The 21,639-nt window shown below is 41.6% G+C and overlaps 1 protein-coding gene across 1 annotated transcript in view; it reads left to right on the top strand.

Moving 5' to 3' along the window:
• The window catches only part of EVC (EvC ciliary complex subunit 1), a 110,473-nt gene that overhangs the window by 65,229 nt on the left and 23,605 nt on the right, over positions 1-21,639 (top strand). The window contains exon 11 of the mRNA XM_032791998.2: positions 8,164-8,262. Coding sequence (XP_032647889.1) covers positions 8,164-8,262 — 99 coding nt within the window. The remainder of the gene's footprint in view (positions 1-8,163; positions 8,263-21,639) is intronic.

The following is a 21,639-nucleotide window of genomic DNA, read 5'->3' on the forward strand; positions in this document are numbered from 1 at the left end:
TTGTATGGATCCAGAGTTCTGGGGATCCTGTCAGGGGGCGGGGAGCAGTTAGATAGGCATGGGAATCCAGGGGGTTCTGTCTGGGTGCGGGGGTGTGGATAAGGGTTGAGGCAGTCAGGGGACAGGTAGGCAGTAGGATCCTAGGGGGGCAGTCAGGCGACAAGAGGCAGGGAGGCTTAGATAGGGGGTAGGGTCCCAGGAGGGGGTAGTTGGGACAAGCAGTGAGGGATTGGAGGTTCTGGCGGGGGCAGTCACCCAGTCCTCTGCCCTGACCCCCGCCACACACACACACACCCAGCCCTCTGCCTTGAGCCCTGCACCCCTACCCCCCCACACACACCCCAGACCCCTGACCTGAGCCCTGTACCACCCGCAGGCCCCACTCAGCCCACTTCTGGCCTAGGTGAACAGAACCCCAGACCAGCAGCAGGCTGAGCAGGCCGGCGGTGTAAGATCAACATTTTAATTTTATTTTAAATGAAGCTTCTTAAACATTTTGAAAACCTTGTTTATTTTACAATACAACACTAGTTTTAGTTATATAATATATAGACTTGTAGAGAGAGACCTTCTAAAAACCATTAAAATGTATTACCAGCATGCAAAACTTTAAATTAGAGTGAATAAATGAAGACTCGGCACACCACTTCTGCCGACCCCTGCCCTATAGTGAGAAATTTATGAAACAATCTATTTAGTTTATCAAACAGAAGGTTAAGAGGTGACTTGATTACAGTCTATAAGTACCTACACGGGATTGAAATTTAATAAAGGGCTCTTCACTCTAGCAGACTAAGTTATAAGATCCATTGGCTAGAAGTTGAAGCTAGACAAATTCAGACTAGAAATAAGATACAAATTTTTAACAGCGAGGGTAATTAACCAGCAGAACAACTCAACAGACATGGTAGATTCTCCATCGGTGGAAATTTTTAAATACGGATTGGAGGTTTTCCTAAAAGATATGCTCTAATACAACCACAGCTATTGGATTTGAAGCAAGAATTGATTCAGGGAAGTCCTGTGGCCTGTGATATGTTGGAAGTCAGTACTTCTGTAAAAAAACCCAAGAACTTTGTCTGGAATCTTAAACCTCCAAGTAAATCCATCTAGTGCATATGCTGCTGTAGTGCATCCATGTAGTGCATAGCATGTCTTGAAAATTAACTAGTAACTTCTCTGATTTAACATTAGTTGGGGTTTGAGCTCTTTGCAGGAACCTATGTTCCAGTTTCATATGAATTCTTCTGTCTGTTCATCTGTCTTCTGTCTTTTGACTGTAATGATACTATGACTAAGTATGTGAGCTGCTATCATCAGCACTACCTGAGATTTGTGCTTCTTTTTACATTCAGCATAATGTCCACGAAAGGTGAACAGATTGAAAATACTAAAAAATGAAGTTATCAGTTCACAGAACAGCTTTGTATACAGGCTGGTAGACTAAACATCTCTTCAATGACCCACCGATCTTTCTCAACCCAGTTCTGGAGTGATTATCTTTTTTGGAGTGAGACAGTAATTCAGACTATGCTGCTTTAATCCTTTCTTCTTTGCTAAAGACTTCTTTGTTTTTTAAAATAGGTACATAAAATCACCAGTTTACATTGTCTAGGCCAGTTTTCAGCTATACTGTACTGTACTAATGCCTTTCAGTCCTTGCTAATTGGCTGAATTTCAGCCAGTAACTGAGAGGCAAAAGTCTTAGACCATTTTTGTCATATACACTAAGGCCTCTTTGGGACTTATGGCCGTTTGTTTTTTTTAATTGTTGTTTGCAGTGATGTTGTAGCCATGTTGATCCCAGGATATTAAAGAGCAAGGTAGGCAAGGTAATATATATTTTTTATTGGACCAGCTTCTGCTGGTGAAAGAGTCATGTTTCCAAGCTTACACACAACTCTTCTTCAGGTGTGGGGAAGAGAGTCACAACTAAATATAACATGGAACAAATTTTTAAGCAAGAGGAGTGCCTTGCTGTAGATAAGATTTCTTTGTGTGTTTGGGGTGGTTGCTGGATCTGTGAAGGTAAGTGTGGAGATCCAGGGGTTTCTTGTATAGAGTTGTCTGTACAGTTCTATTGTTGAAACTGATTGTGGTGTTCAGTTGATACTGGTGTGGGAGTGTTCTAGAGAGAGTTTGATGGATGAGTATTGATTTATTAAGTTGTGGTGGAAATCTATGAGGAAGTTTAGGTCATCTGTCCAGAGGATGAAAATACTATTGATGTATCTCAGTTTTGTGGTGAATTTGTCCAGAAATTCTTCCTCAAAGTAGCTCATGAAGTGGTTGGCATTTTGGGGAACTATCGTAGTACCCATGGCTGTTCCTATGGTTTGGACAAAGTGTTTGTTGTTAAATGTAAAATGGTTATGGGTAAGGATGAAATGGATGAGTGTGGTGAGGTGTTTGGGGTGCATAGCTGAAAGTTGTCCATTGTCTTGTAGATGTTTGAGGTAGATAGCGATGCCATCATTGTGAAGGACATTGGTTTATAGGGAGGTGGCATCCATGATGTTAAGGGAGGTTGCTAATGTTGTGGAGTTTCTGAAAGAAGTCAGTTTGTCCTGGAGGAAAATCAGCCTTTGTTTGGTGAGGTTTCTGTGAGTCCTGATGTTTCTTCAGAAAGAGTACAGTAGCCCGATAGGATGGGTTTGCCTGGGTTCTCTTGTTTATGTATCTTGGGGAGCACATTGAAGGTCCCTGGGGTGGGATCGTAAGGGATGAGGTGGTAGAGTTTCTCTTGTAGTTGTTTGGGGAAGGATTTGAGGATATCCTTAAATTCTTGGGTTAATTGTGCTGTGGGGTCTTCTTTGAGTTCTTTATAATAGATGGTGTTGGATGCACTTAGATACCGCAAAATATTCTCCAAAGAGAAATTCTGGGATACACACACCCTAACACACTTAAAACTTCTTTCACCAAACAAGGACACTCAATCTGAAAAGCGGATCACATCAGGAACGAGCCACCCAAATACCCCAAGAGAACCTGCTTCAGTAGGGAATAAAAAGCCTCCAACCACACACCCCTAGTTATCACCTACTGCCCCTCACTAGAGCCCATACAGGGTATCATGTAACAATTACAACTCCTACTCTTTTCTAAACCCCATTTTCTGGATTTCAAACAACCCCCTCCCCTACAAGCTCATCATTAGAAGCAAGCTAGCCATAGACCAGGACTCATCAACTCAAAGCAGCACCAAACTCCGCCATAACAGATGCAAAACCTGCAGACATATCTCCACTGCTACAATGATCAACACCCCCCATAACACACCTTTCAAAATCCATGGGTCCTACATATGCCTATCACAACATGTGGTGGGGTACCTTATCCAGTGCACTAAATGCCCCCATAACTGTGGGGTGAAGCCAGGCGATCATTATGCTCTCAAATGATCTCACACAGGAAAATGATAAAAGGCAAACACCCTATCCCCTGTGGGCAAACAGTTCACAAAACAATCACTGAATATCTGACCTCTCAGTCCTCATCCTCAAAGGAAACCTTTACAACCAACACCTTCAAAAAGAGAAGCCTGGGACTTGACATTCATAACTTCATTAGACAATAAAATCCTAGACTCAATAAAGACACTGGATTTATGGCTCACTACAACAATCTATAACTCACTAACCCTCCTTTGTCCTACAATTGCAGAGGTGTTAACTGCCCACATCACCTTGAATGGTCTCTTACATCATGTTAATTCCTTATGATGATGGCTACTGCTTTGTCATAGAGGTCAGGGAAGTCACAGAATCCGGGGCTTCCAGAGATCTCTGTGAGTTGAGACCTCGGCACATGGGAGCTGTTGGGTCCCTGCCTTCCTGATGGCTGGGAACTGCAGGGCCTGAGCTCCCTGCTGCGAAGGGTGGTAGGGGTGCCCTGTAGCTCCCAGCCACCGCAGGCAGTGGGGCCCCCAGCAGCTCCCTGCCGCTGAGGGCAGCATGGGTGCCCTGCAGCTCCCAGACTGCAGGGGTGCCCCACAGCTCCCAGCCCTGTGGGTGGCAGAGGTGCCCTGGAGCACTGCAGCTGGTGGAGATGCCCTGGAGCTCCAAGCCAGAGCCACTGCAGGTGACTGGGGTGCCCCAAGCTTGGAGCCACTGGTGGTGTGGGCACTCTGCAGTTCCCCATTTTGTCATGCATAGATCATGGGCTTCTGTGAATTTTTCTTTATTGCTCGTGACCTGTCTGTGACTTTTACTAAAAATATGTGTGACAGTATCTTAGCCTTACTTATGATAAGCAGTCTGTTCCACTTTGTTTTTAGCTGTGATACTCTGAATACCTTTCCCAGCTATGGAGAACTCTTTGTAAGCCTGAAAATTTGTGTCCTTCAGCAACAGAAGTTGGTCCAATAAAAGATATTACCTCACCAGTCTTGTCTCTCAGATTTTTAAAGGTATTTAGGCACCTAACAATGCAAATAGACGCTAAGTGATTTTCAAAAGTACCTAAGCAGATTAGGTGCCTAATTCCCATTGGATTCAAGAGTTAAACACCTAACCTGCTTAGGTGCTTTAGAAAATCCCATTAGGCACCTATCAGCATCTTTAGGCACCTAAATACCTTTAAAAATCTGGTCCGTAGTGTAAGCAGGCCCTCACTACCACATTACCAATCTTCTGAATGAGTCAGCCAGAATTATGATTATTCCTGATTTTTTAAAAACATATGCCTTTAATATAGGTAGCCTTGGAAGGATTTGATTTTTTTCAGTAAATCTCAGTAAATGTCGATTTCACCGTACACACACAAACTGACAAAATGAAGTTTACAGATAAGAAAAATGCTGCTTGAGAACTTAGAGTTTGATTTAAGGATATTTACTGTGTATATTTTAACATGGAATGTTGACAATGTGTGTTTTAACCCTTATAAAGTTTCAATTTTTTGAACTGCAGCATCTATGTAATTAAATAATATACTCCCACATTGTCTGGAACACCTCCATCATTTCCCCAAACTATGGAAATTTAAATCATTTAAAATAAATACGTAAAACCCATAATTGGGTGCAATTGAATAGTTAAATAGGTACAAATTTTAAAATGCTTAAAAATAAACATGATTATTATTTATCAGAATTATAAAAACAATAAATATCAAGTTCTGCCAAACTCACAATATCTAGTGCCTACAGTGGCGGGGCATAATTCATCGCCACAGGTGCAGGAATGGGATGGAATTTGCGCCCCTTGCAGCAACCTTAAGAAGTTCTAAATCTGACCATAGTACCTCAGCAGGTGGAGAAACTTGAGTGACTTCTTGACATGAGCCCAGTGTTCTGACGACCAGTTGCTTCTACTTCCCTGCCTTCTGTTATTTTTCTTTCTTCAAAGAATAGGTACTGGCAAGGTAGCAGCATACTCAGCCCCTGACTTTTCTACTGAAATTGTAAGCAGGTGCCAATTAAGATGATGGATTTTGCAATAGGCACATAGGAAAGGAAAGCTATGAAATTCATGTAGGCCTCTGAACACAGGTCTGATAGTAAGGATTTTCAGTCAATACTGGCCTGTGTTTGTTGCAAAACAATGACCTAGATATGGCAAGTTTGAGTCCTTGTATCATAGAATCATAGACTTTAAGGTCAGAAGGGACCATTATGATCATCTAGTCTGACCTTCTGCACAACGCAGGCCATAGAATCTCACCCCCCCACTCCTGTAGCAATCCTGTCTCTGAGCCATTGAAGTCCTCAAATCATGGTTTAAAGACTTCAAGGTGCAGAGAATCCAAACCCCTTGGATCTTAAAACAAGGAGAAATTAACCATCCCTCTTCCTTTCCCCCACCAATCCCTGGTGAGTTCAGACCCAATCCCCTTGGATCTTAAAACAAGGAAAAATCAATCAGATTCTTAAAAGAAAGCTTTAATTAAAGAAAGAAAAGGTAAAAATTAGCTCTGTAAATCAGGATGGAAAAATGCTTTACAGGGTACTCAGATTCATATAGACCAGAAGGACCGCCCCCCCCCCCCCAGCCTTAGAGTCAAAGTTACAGCAACCAGAGGTAAAAATCCTTCCAGCAAAAGAACATTTACAAGTTGAGAAACAAAACATAAGACTAATCCACCTTCCCTGGCTATTACTTACAATTTTGACACATGAAAGACTGATTCAGAAAGATTTGGAGAGCCTGGATGTACGTCTGGTCCCTCTTAGTCCCAAGAGCGAAACAACGAACAACACAAAAAGCACAAACCAAAGACTTCCCTCCACCAAGATTTGAAAGTATCTTGTCCCCCTATTGGTCCTCTGGTCAGATGTCAGCCAGGTTTACTGCGCTTCTTAACCCTTTACAGGTAAAAGAGACATTAACCCTTAACCATCTGTTTATGACAGATACAAAATGTGAAGGTTGCAGTTAAACACTCGGGTCAGGAAATGCCAAAGTTAAGGCTACACAACCAGCTGAGCTCTGCCCCAAGGGATGTATGAATTACAATATAGAACCAGATTCTCTTATGTACTCTGTGTGGACAGTAAAGTTGCCATGGTATCTTGAGAGGGGAAGGTTGGTTTGTATTTTGGCAAGAATAGCTGTTTGCCCTAATATCCTTGGCCCAGTATTCTCTTTAACCCCACTGTCGTGCTGTGTAGTGTTACTATTTATATTGCAGTAGTGCCTAGGAGCCCTAGTCATGGAGCAGCACCCTTGCCCTGGCTGCTGCCTTCCATGCTCCAACTGTGGTTACATAGTTGATGTGATCTCAGAAATCCTTAGAGGTTAGCTGCTCCTAATGAATTGAGTGAAAGAGCTCCCTCATCCCTCTCCCGCCTCTAGACTGGCCAACGAGTGACATATGATTGAAATATGTGCTGCCCTGGGTTTTGTTTTATGTTGCACCATGATTTGCAGATCATAAAGGTATTTAGGTATAAAACCTAGTCCCTAGTTTTCAGGAGGTTCTTGCTGAGTGAATCAAATAAACCAGCTTTGCTGTATGGCTGGGGGAGGGGCAGGAAGAAGACGGCTATTGCAGATTGTGAAGATAGTTCATTTGATTCACACACAGTGAGAACATCCTTAAACCCAGGTATTTCACATCTTGGCCATTTGGACCCCAAAATTTAATTACTGCAGCCCACACACACACACGCACCTGCAGTGCTGCCCCTGCCTCCCCCACAGTCACTGCTGGCTGGGCCCTCCCTACCTTGCTACTGCATGTCCCTGCCTTCTATAGGACCAGGGACTCTCAGCTGCACCTCCTGCTCCAGCTTTGGGCCCCTTAATCTTTTGTCGCCACCCCAACCCCCAGGGATCAGAGAAAGGGGGACCTGCCCAGTGGACAGCAGGGAGGGATAGGAAAGCGGAGCTGACACCATGTTCTCAAGAGGGACACAGAGGAAGATCAGAAAGTGCAGCAGCTCATAGCCAGCTCTGCTTCCTCATCTGCTCTTGTGAAAATGGTATTGGCTCCATTCTCCACTCCCTCCACAACCTACCTGCATCTGAAGTCTCCTATTAGCTCTTGGGCAGGTCCCCACCTCTCTGGCCTCTCTCTGCTCCCTGGAGGGAAGAGGACTGGAGAAGGGATCAAGACCCCAGGGCTCCTGGCTGATGGTGCCTGTCCTCCAGAGCACTGTCTGTCAATCCATTGCCGAGGGACCCAGAGCTGGGGGGAAAAGCTGCCCCAAAAGAGGCATGTATCATATAATGCAGTCCAATTAAGAGATCTGTCTCCCATTGACTTCAGTAGGTTCAGGATTGGGCCATAACTTTTACAGCAAAGTGCTTTATCTGTATGCAGGCAAACAAACAATGTAAGATACTAATTATCATTAACTCTTTTCCAGCACTATGGATATTATTCCATATAAAAATTGTTAAAATAATGTTATGGTTGTAAAGCACTTGGGACTTAGGAGATGCACAAATTAAGGTTGCCTGGGTGATCTTAATAATGCCCCTTTGTGAGTGCATAGCCAGTATTATTTCAGTCATATCTGTGACTTCTCCGACCACTCAGCTAGGACAGTATGCTGAGTTATTTCCCTACTAGCTTTTACTAGCTTAGATGCCTGATGCTGCCAAAAAAGCACCCTTGATTTATTTGTGAGTAGCTTTCATCCTGACAATGGTTTCAGCTATTTAAAAGATATATTTTCACAAGGTTTCTTTCCTATTTTATTTCTGTTAATCTTAGGCCTGCCATGAAATGTTAGAGAAGCAGAGACAGACACTGCATAATCTGGAAGAAGAGGATGACTGCCAAAGCACTGAGGCCATTGCAGAGCTCCATCAGGTGATCTATTGATTTGTGCTGGTGGCTGCGAAAAGTCTGAAAATCTCCATTCCAGTTACAAAACAGGACTAGATCTCAGGCATAGAAACTTCAGAGATTTATCATTCATTTGTTATTCTTCAGCTTCCGAGAGGCTAGGTTAGCGCACTAATGGGCTTGAGATTTAGTCTTTTACTTTGGGAGATGTGGATGTCATAAATGAAAATGAATTGGGTCTCCTCCTACTCTGTGACAGATGTGGGGTTCCTAGAACTCTAGATGAACACCGCTCATGACTTATTCTCTGACCACAAGTCAGCTCTTGGTAATATAAGGGACAGTTTTCCTTTGTAGACTTGCAGAATTTTCCCTCTCTACATGACCACACACCTTTATGGTTCCACTAGAAAAGTTTGCCTACACAATCTCCCAGGGGTAATTAGAACTAGGAAACATTTTAAATACATGTCTACCCTGCCAGCTTACCTTGGTTTGGATCCTGTTTGCATAGTCCATCAAATGAGACAACTGCTCATGCCGTGGTAAACCAACTTGCTACAACAGCCTGCCACCGATAGTGTCTGCTACCCTTCTTTCAACTGACAGTATTCAGCTAAGAGTATAGCCAAGTTGTTAACTCATCAACCAGGGAACCCTGCATTCACACCAGCAAACAAGGGTTACAGCAGGAAGGCACTGGTGCCAGATATAAGGCAGGAAAGGGAAAACACATCTCATGTCCTAATACTTTTCCCAGACAAGGTGCTAGGGTGACCCCAGCCATAGAGGAAAAGTAAGAGAGACAAGGAAGGTGTATGAGGCTTCTTGATTTACTTATAGAGCTCTAGGTACTAAGTTAATTTCTTGACAGTGTTGGTTCACTGACACTTTTAAATGAGGATTTTAATTTGTAATATTTAGTATTGGTCTTGCTAATTGGAAATTGTTGTTACTGATGAAGTTTTCATGCTTTGTCATCTTGGTATTATGTGTGTAAGACGAATGCTATCTAATTGTAGCAAAAGCAATGACTTTGATTGAGCTGAAAAGTGATTAGTTGTAGTCTAACAGGCTCTGTTTTGATTAATTGTGACCAGTCTGGTGTGTCATGGATATCTCTAGTCTATATCACACCTGGTTGCATGGGCATCTTAGTACATGCTAATTATAGGATTGTGCATTTGTTTCACTTTATAAGAGTTTTCATTGCCCTGTGCATTTTTTATCTATCAAGTTCTGATAAAGTTTGGAAAAAACCAACTAGTGGCGTTTTACATAGTAGAGTATAAACGTGTGCTGGAGTCGGTTTGTGTAACGGTTCTAGGGAAAGTATATTTGAGGAACAAACTACTTATTCAGAAAAGCGGAAAAAAACTGATTTGGAGGGTTGTGTTTGTGAATCTCAGTATATGCTTTCTTCAGGTGATTTTTTAATTTAAGAAGAGTAAGTCAACATGTCTGCTAGTATTACATGTGATACGTATGCTTTGTAAAGGAGTCATTAACCTTCATCATTTCATTTGATGGCCTTAGTGTCAAAGATATTTCCCCCGAACGCAATGCTTGTGGAAATTGTATTCCGTGATTGGATACTCTACTTTACTGACATTTTAAGACTAGCTTAAAATCCTGTTTCTTTCAGCCTTGGTTTTTGGCTAAGTTTTGTTTTCCATTAAAAATATTTGGATGAATTAAATGTTTCTACTATTGACAGGTTGACAGAAAGCTGTGTGTAAGCTTCTTCTCACTCAGCCATAATCTGCTACGGCACGCGAGCTGATTTTCAGTGGCAGTCACCGGTCCAGGGGGCTCTGCATTTTAATTTAATTTTAAATGAAGCTTCTTAAACATTTTAAAAACCTTATTTACTTTACATACAACAGTAGTTTAGTTATATATTATAGACTTATAGAAAGAGACTTCTAAAAACATTAAAATGTATTACTAGCAAGTGAAACCTTAAATTAGAGTGAATAAATGAAGACTCGGCACACCATTTCTGAAAGGTTGCTGACCCCTGTTCTATACTGTACCTGCTATTCCACTCCCGGGCCTGTCCTGAGTAGAAACTGCCAGTCATATAAAACAAAAGCAAGTTCTTCAGTGATTAGAAATTGACTGGTATCTACCAGAAATTTACATTCAGGAAACTAAACTCACATCTGTTTTTACAATAAGCAGTCTTTTATCCTTGTCCATCAAATGTGATCAGCTAATGCATCAACATCAAGTTATGGTCCCCCTCTCTCTCCTAGGTATAGCTGCTATTGATTGTATTAAAGGATGACATCAGAAAGTACACTACATTAGAGGCATAGACTGTGAATGAAAAGGAATTTATTGTACTCTCTAAATACTTTAAGAATAGGCTTGATCCTCAGCTGGTGTAAACCAGTGTAGCTCCACTGAAGTCAAAGAGAGCTACCCTGATTTCCACAAGATTGAGTGTACAAGGAATAGTGGTTATTAATAATGTCTATTCCTGGGGCATGAAACAAAGGCAAAGGAGAATTCCAGGGAAGAAATTATGTCTCAGAAAATCACAGTCTCTTCTCTGTTTCCTCTCCTCTCCCTCTCCTGCACTCCTTGCTCCAGGGGAAAAGTAACGTGTGCAGTATCTGGAATCTCAGATGCTTTGGCCAGCACATTAGAAAGTCAGAATCAAGGCTCCTCTTGCCCACACTCCACTGTCTTGCAGATGCCATGCACAGCCCACTCTCCACCTATCATGCCTGGAAGTGAGGTACAGCAAGGCTGCCTAGAGGAATGAGGGAGCTTATTTTCCTGCGTGGCTGTGCTATAGCCAGGCACAATCATGCCCTTCATTTCCATTTTGCCATTGCATGATATCTGCACACTCCTTTACAATGCAAAGACAGAGATGGCATGCATCACCAAGGCATGAACAAGTGAGAGGCTCAGTTCAAGAGGTGAGGAAAGAGTCAAATAATTAGTTTGTTGTTCAATTAAAATTTCACATTTTCCTAAAAGCAAATATACATTACAAAGAAGGGTAAAAGAGTAAAAAATGGCTTTTCATTAACTAGATTGAAGCAAACAAGTCCTCTTTGTCATTTGATTTTTAGAATCAGAGGGGTAGCCATGTTAGTTTGGATCTGTAAAAAGCTACAATGAGTCCTGTGGCCCCTTAAAGACTAACAGGTGTATTGGAGCATGAGCTTTCATGGGTGAATATCCACTTTGTCAGACGCATGATTTTTAGAATATCACTGGAAAATTAGACCCAGCTACATTCATGAAAGGTTAACAAGTGTAACCCACTGGTCACTCTGTTACATGACCTCTTCTGTGCCTCATTCACTGAGGATGTGCATCTGTTACAACTTTCACATCTTCTGCGGATCGGGCACAGAATGGGACATAATGCAACGTGACTGGTGTACTGCATTTCTCAGTCCAGAAGTAGTATTTAATCTTGTCCTGATCATTTGAGGTTCACAGCAGCATGAATCCCAGACATGAGACCACTAATGCTGGCTGCCATCTTGGCTCACACCACAGATTGAACTGGGGCCCCTCAGAGCTAGAGGATTGAATCTCAGCAGCCCAGCCATATTAAGGGAAGGTGAAAAATGGCAGTAGAATCATGCCCTTTGTCATGTAAAGCCTGGCAGAGTCAATATTGAACAAGGTGGTTGTATTTCTTCTCTTTTTAAAATATTTGAGAGTGAATTAAGGTAGCATTCACCACAGACAGCAATACAAACTTCCCCTTGGTGTCCTGCCTGGAGGTGCCTCAACCTGGATTACTACAGGGATGGGAGGAATCCAGTGTACGTAATCAGACCTTTCAGTCTATGGCTGCTAATTAGAAACCCTTAAGTTGTTTTTAACAGTCCTCCTGGAATTCAGAGCCACTTTGGATGGTAGTTTGAATAAAATAGACAGCAGTCCTTTAGGAAATGGACAGATTATAGAAATTTGTCATATTGGATCAAACTCATGGGTTCATCTACACTAGTATCCCGTCTCTGACAGTGGCCAGCAGCAGACACTTCAGAGGAGGGTGCAAGAAATCCTGCAGTCATATAGATTCATGTAGTTTCTGAGGGATAATTTCAACTGGTAAAAAAATCAATGACTTTTGACCCAGCCAGTTTTTAAACCAGTTACCTAATGGCACAAAGACCTCTGTTCCACTATTAATTATCTGAACCATCCAATCCTTCATTTAAACAATTCATTAAAAAAAATTATACTACAGACTGTTTTAAGCCTGAAGGAATCCTCAGGTGAAGAGGCTGAAGGCTAGCGACATGGAGCCATAACCATTTTTTTTAAGAAGCTACCAGTTCTGCCTCTTCTTATCACCTCACTGACTTCTGCATTTTAAGAGTCTCTGAAATTCTGTTCAGTACTGTGGTGGTTTGCAAGTGATTTGCCACTCAAGCCCTAATCCCTTATAACAAATTGGAGAAAGGATTTGTCATTTAATGTGTATAGACAAGCTAAACATGGTAGTCGATATGGAGCCCATCTACCTGATTCTCCTGTCACTTACAGTTTTATACCAGTGAAACTATTAAAGTTCAACAGTTCTCCTGATTTCATAGATGCTGGAACTAGGAGTGCTGTGGGTGCTGCCACACTCCCTGGCTTGAAGTAGTTTCCATCATATACAGAATTTACAACTTGGTTTAGTGGCTCTCAGCTCCTCCACTTGTTCCCTGTCTGATTTATGTGAACAGAGAACCTGTCCCATAAATTCAAGATCATACAAAATAGCAGGATAATCTCTGTGTGGGCATTGGTGTTAAAGTGTTGTGAAAGGGGAGTGCGAGTTTGACTGAATGAACTCCCTGGTGACTAGATGAGAGAATGTCAATTCCTTGTACACGCCACTTACTATTTTTCATAGTTTCTGTTATCTCGTCCTCCCACATCTTCCTCCACCTGTCTGTTTCATTCATCTTTTCACCTTGTCAAGCCTGTAAGTGTTTCAGGGCAGGAACAGTCTCTTCACTACTAAGTGGTATAGCCCTTAGCACAGTGGCCCAGAAGGTACTACTGTAGTACAATAAACAAACAGTAGTCTGGATTGGAATAAATACAGGTAAATGCCAATATTTTGGAAGTTTAATGAGTACGTGTTGGTGTGCATGGTAGGGAAGAAGAACTGAGTAGGTGTGGTTTTTCTGTGTTTGTGTGTGTGTGTGTGTGTGTGTGTGTATGTCAATGAAAGTGATTTATCCTAGGGAAGCTGCTTGTGGTGTGATGTGAAGTAAATGGCCGAGTATGAGCAGTTTGTACTTGGAAAATGATATGCAGGATTTTTATATATAGTGGCTGTGACCCAAGGACCTCTTGATGCCTACTGGCAGAGGGCATAAGGGGTGCATAAGGGTTATAAGAATCCCCTGGGTGTAATATCTGTATAACTAGTCCACCAAACAATGTCATGTAAGGTTTCTAATAAAAGCCTGTGTCACAGTGATCATAATCATTGAGAGATGTATGTATGGAAAATGAGTGGAGAGTTGTGTGTATATACTAAAGATTGTGTTCTCTGGACAGACAGTTAAGACAGGGTCACCAAAATGTAATCCACATATTCCTGTCAGGAAGGGGAGAAAGAGACACTTATCTCACCCTGGCTGGTCATGTGCAAAATTTAGTATTTTATGGTTCACAGTAGATACTAGGAGTGGCAAGAAAAACAAAGACAACAGGAGTTAGTCTGTTTAGGTGTAAGGCAACGAACTTTTGAAACTATATCTGGGGTACAGATGAGCCCTCAGGAATTCCTTCAGTCTCAGGACTAGTTGCCAGCAGGCTTGATTTTAGGAGAAGGGATTTCAGCCAAACTGGTTGGAAACACTGGGGAGAAGGACATGGGATAAGCTATCTTTTTCATTTGTGGACCCCTATACATTTTCAAATGGAGGTGCAGACCCCTTTGGAAATCTTAGGCATAGTCTGCTGACCCCCAGGGGTCCGCAGATCATAGGTTGAAAAAACATTCTTGTAGGAATGCCTTGTGAGTTACATTTAGGCTCTAGAAATTATGTTAAGGTTTTGGTTTATATGCAACTATTTGTTTCCAATATTCTTACTCTGAGGCCAAGTCTACATTCAAAAGCAAAGCTGGCCCAGGAAAAATCCATACCCCTGAGCAATGTGGTTAAGCCGACCTAACCTCCAGTGTAGACAGTGTTTGGTCAACAGAAGAATTCTCCTGTAAACCTAGCTGCTGTGTTTTGGGGAAGTGGATTAACTACGTTGATGGGAGAACTCCTTCTGTTTCTGTAGGGCATGTCTACACTGAAGCACTATAATGGCACTGCAGCTGTACCTTTATAGCATTTCAAGTGTAGACAGGCCTCTCCATCACTTGAATCTGAATAAAGTGCTGTGTGTTAAGTAAACTTGTGATTCTCAATTGAATTTTGTAATCTAATCTGTATTATTCCTTTGGAAATAGTGGAAATGAGAGTTCTGTGAGCGGGATAGAGGCTGAGCACTCCAGAGGGAAGCTTCGCGGACTCAGGGGTTGGAGTGTGAGCCTACCACTGACCAGGCACACAGAAAGTGATGCCTGCAGAGGCCTGGAAGGTAGCGTTTGTGTTGCCAGAAGCTGATGGTTTCAGGAAGCTGATCCACACAGCATGTACAGATAAGACCTCCTCACAGCAAGGGAGGGTGGTGTTGAGGTTTCTCACAACCCTGGCTATGCCAGGAAAGCCTGACAGTAGTGGGCTTCAAACAGTGGGGATTACATAAATTGACACTGAAACTGGGGAGAGAAGAACTCTTACAATCTTCGTAAATAATTTGTGAAAAAGTTAATTGACATTGAGTCATGCAGGTATTTTGTGCCCTTTGTACAAATGTTAATTTACCCAGTCTACAATAATAAAATGAAGAAGTAGAATAAAAATTAACTGAAATTTCTAGATTAAAGAAAAGGTGTCAGAAAAATCCTGGTTAGTTAGAGGAGCATAATGTTTTGCAGTTTGTGTAACTTATGAATTGCAGAGGTTTTTTATTGTGTTAGTTTCTGTTGTCAGGCAGTAAAAGTGGCTCCCAGTTATCTCCTGTTCTGCCCTCTTGTGGACTTTGAAAAAAGAAAATGAGGTGTTTTTTGCAGTTCTGCTTGAATTTTAGTGCTTCAGATATTACTTAATCTGTAATCTTATCCTCCTCCTCTTCTGTGTGCTACGATGTAGAGATATGAGAAGACGCTGGTGGCTAACAATTCATTATGAGGAAAACAAGTTCCTTTGAAGACAACAACAACAAAAAAAGTAACTAGCAGCTGAGAGTTATAAAGTCTCATATTTAAAGTATATCTCATCAAGTTTAGGATGGAGGCTATGGAAGCGCACAATTTAATATTGTCTCTAGTTCTCCTCCTTCTAACAGGACTTCAGGAAAATACTAGCCTACCTCTTATTTGATAGGAAGTAGAAGATGTATAGGAATGTAAGTTAAAATATTGTAACTAATAGATAATATTAACAGATAAGGCAATAAACAGTTTTCAGTGATTAAAAATATGAACTTAGCGTTAAGTGTAATTTTTTTTCAGCTAGAAAGGGCAAAATCTTTCTGTTTCAAAATATGAAATTCAGGACGTAGCATATTGTGGTCCTGTTCTAGGTTCTTAGTCCCAGACCTTCAAAGGTATTTTAGGCTCCTTTGATTTCAGTGGAAGTTAAGAGCCTAAAGACCTCTGTGGATCTGGGTCCTAAAGCCTTATTTTTCATTCATATTCTCAGTGCAACTCTATTAACTAAAATATAAGCGTTGCATTTTCTAAACTGGACTGCAATTTTGGGTGCCCACTTGAGCTAGATGTCCAAGGTCCTGAGCATCTACAGCTCCCATTTACTTCAGGTGAATCTATACATATTCAACACCTATGAAAACCAGACTATAGAGGTCTCAGGTTGAGCAACCAAACTTTGAAGTACCCAAAATTTAAAGGTTTAGAACTGTTGGAAGGCAGTGTGCAATAATAGATTGGGCATGGAAATTAGAACCCAGCTCTCCAGGTTGTATTTAATCTAATTTGCTGATTAAATTTAAACAGGTCATTTTAATCTCTCTTCAAGGGGTGTGATTTGAGGCTAGCCAGGATGGGTATGCACCACAGCTAGCCGTCTTGCCATAAGTGCCTAGGGTCTTGACTGGACACATATTCGGGGTGGTTAGCCCATCCTCAGGGTATGATAGAGATATTGGGTTGAACATCATCCCACAGAGTGTTGAATTTAATAAAAAGCCTAATTCTGCAGTGCCTTGCACAGTCAATTGCTCCCATGTGAGGCACTTCTCTAATGTTGGTCTTAGATATTGCCACAGCCACTTACTGTATGTAGACACAGAGGTTCTCAAACTTCATTGCACCACAACCCACTTCTGACAACAAAAATTACTGCATGACCCCAGGCGGGGGGACTGAAGCCTGAGCCCACCCGAGCCCCATCGCCCCAGCCGGGTGGGGAGGGGCGGGGGGAAAAGCTAAAGCTGAAAGCTTAAGCCCTAAGTGCAGGGTCTGTAACCTGAGCCCCGCCACCCAGGGCTGATGCCCTCGGGCTTTGGCTTTGGCCCCAGCCCTGGGCCCCAGCAAGTCTAACACCAGCCTTGCCGACCCCATTAAATTGAGGTTGTGATCCACTTGGGGGTCCCAACCCACAAATTTGAGAACTGCTGATCTAGACTCTTCCCCCACTTGTCAATGCCCAATTTAGATGGTTAGAAAAATTTTAATAGGATTCCTTCTTCCTCAGCTGACTTGCTCCCAGGGCATACTCATGTCTGCTTACTTTTAATCACTAAAATAAGTTTTTACTATTGTTTGGCCTGTTAGCAATTCTGGTTCTACACTGCTATAGGTACATGAGCTGGTTTCTGTTCTGACTCATGCATCATCAGTAGAGTTGTTAATAAAGGCCTTGTCTTTATATCTGTTTAACTTTACAATACAATTTTGGTAATTATACACTATAACCGTCTATGTGGACACAGTTATTCTGGCATGAGAGGGTTGTTTGTTTCTTTTTGGTTCAGAGTGTGAGATTCACCTCCCCTCGCAGACTAAATTAAAAAAAAGCCACTCTTGCACCAGAATAAGAGTGTCCACACAGGCGGATATACCACTATAACTATATATTGTAGACAAGTTCCAACTGCAGACAATTTCCCTCCAACTTCTCTCTTTTGCAGTCACTTTTTGGCGTAGACCAACAATACATAATATGTATTAGTCAGCACTTGGAATCCAGCTCAATATTTCTCAAAGGGTTTTTTCTCCATTATAATTACATTCTTCACCTCACGTCACTCAGATCAAGGTTTACAATGTGCTTTGTGTTTTAATGTTGCTCTTTTGTTTGCTGTTAGTGAAATTCCATCAGCTGTATATTTCCCTTGTTTTTCCTGTGTGATTATATATTCCTCCTCCTTTGAAATTCAAAGGCATCCAGCATTTATCTAAGACCATTTCACTTCTGCATTTAAATTATGATATTTATTTATGCTTGATGAATTTCTAAGGATGATTTTTGAAAAAGCTTGAGGTTAGCTGTCATATTACAAACATGTTCATTTAACTCTGCAATCAGCTACTCTATTAGTGGGATCAATTTGAATAAATTGCATTAAGTAAAAGTTCTGAAGACAAAAATGTCAAGAGATATTTGATGACCATTCTATAGACATTCCAGTCCAAAAATAAGATACATATTAGAACCAGTACTTTGTTTCTCTTGTATAAAAGAAACTTAAAATTGCAATGGCCCATTAAATAGCAATATGCAACTTCTCTGTTTAGAGCCACATTCTAACACCCTTACTTACATTGAGTAATACCTTACTCTGCAAGTAGTTCCTTGCAGAACAAGTTTATACTCAGCTTGAGACAGATTGGCAGAATCTGGCCGCCATTAGCATTTCCACATCCAGAAGGTTTTTCCTATGTAGGTTCTTAGTTTTCCCTCATCACCATAGTAACTGAGCATCTTATAGTGCATTAAGCAACATAACTAAGGTCTGCCACTTGTGGTTCATTTTCTCCCACTTCCCGTCATAGGATAAAACTGTGTGTGCAGTGCATTCTTTTGGTTAGGTAGGGTGGTGGATTGTGTGGGGTTTGTTTTTTTAATGTATACACTGTATGTCAGAGAAGGCAGGTGGAAAATGTGTACCTTGCATTTGGAGTAGATGAGGTTTGTGATGGTCTTTAGTTCTTGTGGGATCTGATTCCACCGTCTCACATCAGTCCCCCAAAATGCTTCTGACAGATGAGCTTCCCTCGTATAGTAGGACTTTTGAGAAGTGGGTGTGATTACGAATTAAATATTTGTGCACTTTCAGCAGCTAAAGGATCTTCAAATTTTTGCATATACAAATTGGGTGCAATTATTTGTCACTTAGATGTCCACGTTCCTATTTGTGTACTGTATTTATACCCATAGTTTTGTTCTTGGGAAAAATAAAAGAGGGAGGTCTGGCTGTGGTTGATCTGAAAAACCATCTCTATAATTGTAATACTGCTCTTTTGAACTTCTGTACCACCTTTCACTAGAAGATGTCAAAGTGCTTTACAAAGAAATAATTAAGCCACTTTGATCTAAGGATCACCTCTCTCTCAAATGCTGTTCTGTGACGCAAAACAACCACAGTTCAGTTGGGTAGAATTGCTGTGCCCTGCTAAGTAGTGCAAGACGGTAATAAAGATTACAACATCCATTTGAACTGCAGGAAGTACAGGCAGAACCCAGGTCCCTAAGAAATATTCAGGATATAATTCCTTTACTCCTTAAGCAGAAAGCCATGAAATCTTCAATGACAGCAAGCGATTAAGAGCTCTGCTTTCCATTTCATGCAGGAGATTTCCTTACGAGAAGCAATGCAATACCAGCACCACACTAGGGCAATAATTCTGGGATGCCACCTACAGAAAGCCCAGTAACCCTAAGTGGTGTGGTAATGGTAACTGGAAGTCTTTCATTAAAATATTAACCCCGTCTGCCTCTGCTTCAGAGCTAATGATCTGCAGTAGAAACAGGTGTGGTGGCAGACAACTCTAGATACTTTTTAAACCATGTTAATCCATAGGAAAGAACTAAAAAATGGTAACAGGGTGGGGAGGGTTAACTGCGGTTGAAAAGATAGGGGAAAAACCCCTGATATTTACTGAGGGAAAAGATGGGTTAGAAGAGATATAACTGACATTGTTAAAATGTTAAAGGGGATTGTGAGATCAGACATGGAATCTTTTTGAGCTGATGCTAAATCCCAGGATTGGAGACCTGAATTTTAGAATAAAGAAACAGCAGCAGAGGAGAGAATTTAAACATGCCATTCTGCACAGAGATTAAGCTAAAACTGATTCACAAACTAGATAAGTAATTAGAAAGGTGCAAACTCTGCCTCCACCTGCAAAAGTGAGAAGGGAGTTTGTGGAACTGCACAAGTTTAGGAGCACTGCAACATGGAACCACTTGAATGAAAGGCTCTCCGTGCACTGATATATATGGACAGGCCAGAAAATCCACTGCTGTTTGGATCCTCCCTGTCTTTGCCATCGTTCCTGGGCAGGCTGGAGCGTGCTAGGTCTGCAGAGGCTACTTTAGCCATTAAACTGGACAAGGAGCCACTGAGCAACTCAGAATCTCTCCACTTCATTCTATGGAGCAGGAGCATTCTCCTTCATTGTTCCCCAGTACCCAGTCTAGTTACTTGGGCTCGGCAAGGGTCTCCCAAGTGCTCATCAAAACAAGAGCCTTTTGGGTGGTGGAAAGCCCTTCCCCAAGCCGGGGAAGATAGAGAACAAACTCTGCAAGGAAACGTGCATGGAGATAACAGTTGACTCTCCCCCAACCCTCATCCCCCTTTAGGTGTTTTCATGGGAGGAGATGTTCTGGACCAAACATATTCATGTCCAGTAATATAACTTCACCAGTAATTGCATATTGAAAGTTATTCATTTTAGTAACATTGCAGGTGCTACCACCATCATTTTAGATCATTTTACATTTTTAAATTATTGTATTGATTGTTAGCAATGGGCCAAAACCAGTAGTGGGGGAAGGAAAATGCTACCAGAACTACTATAGCTGATCATTGTATCCATGACCACCGATTCTGTGTTCCTTATTTTCCGAGTGCCCAACCTGAGACCATCTGGGCCCAACTGGCTAAGGCGCTGAGCACTCACAATCAAATGAAGTCAATGAGGGCTGTGTTCTGAACATAGCAAGTGCTATAAAATGGTAATTATTTTGAAAAACCAGCTCCAAGGCAGCGGACACTTTGGACTCAATCTGTGTGCCTTAGTTTCCCATCTCTAAAATGGAGAGAATACCACCTTTTCTCACTGGGCTGTTGTGATGATAAACTCACTTTTTGAAATGTACAGAGGGTATGGTGTTGAGTGCCATAAGAGAGTCCATGAGAAAGTTAGTGATTCTGCATTTAGTGCACAGTTTGGACAGAATACAGTAGATAAGGCATAGAGCCACACATTGAATGCTACGGTTCAAAAGAAATACGGGGGATAACTGAATGTTTGGTAATGGGATATGGAGTCTGTTATATCTAGATGTCCAGTTCAGATCCAGGATAGTAACCTCTGATGGCTGTTTGGCAAGATGATATATTACATAGAATGAACTGGTACTCAGTTCAGATCATAGAAGTCCACGTCACAAAAACCTGGATCTGGCACTAGTCTGAATTTACCACCCACCCAGTCCTCTCACTGGGGCCAAGGATCAAATGGGTACAGAGACTGAATTCCCCTTGCAGTCATAAGGTAGTTCCTTGGTTTGGCACACATAGGCAGCCTAATAGAAGTTTACCCTACATTTGCCCACAGCTTATTTGTCTTGTGACTAACATACATTTTAGGTATTTTCACCATGACATATAGGTGTACACAGAATCAGCTAGAGTTCAGAGGCTCTGTAAAAATTAAAGTGACACAAAGCCAAATCCCCATTTATCGACAAGAAGAAGGAACAAATAAAAATAAAATCTAACACAATCCATACCTCCAACCTGGTGTCCATTACTAGCCATTTGCTGTAGTACTGCTAGCCTGTCCTTCATCAGAGTCTGAGCCAAACTGCAGTCTTGCTGCTAATCTCTTCTTTTATATCCTGGAGGAGGTTCCCAGCCTGCCCTGCTTTTAAAGGGATAGCACCCTTTCCACACACAGTATGGTACTTATTCTTTGCATCTTTCACAAGCACAACGTTAAGTAACAGCCAGATCCTGGTTACCCTAATGTCACTTGGCAAAACTGCCATTGATCTCACTGTGTCCTTCACTTGGTCCTGAATTACTTAGATTTTCTTTTTAAATATTCAGCGATTTCAGTGATATTATGCATATTTTAACATTAAACACATGAATAAATCTTTGTGGAAT

This window comes from Chelonoidis abingdonii, chromosome 5 (genome assembly GCF_003597395.2).
Source record: "Chelonoidis abingdonii isolate Lonesome George chromosome 5, CheloAbing_2.0, whole genome shotgun sequence".
Taxonomy (NCBI): domain Eukaryota; kingdom Metazoa; phylum Chordata; order Testudines; family Testudinidae; genus Chelonoidis; species Chelonoidis abingdonii.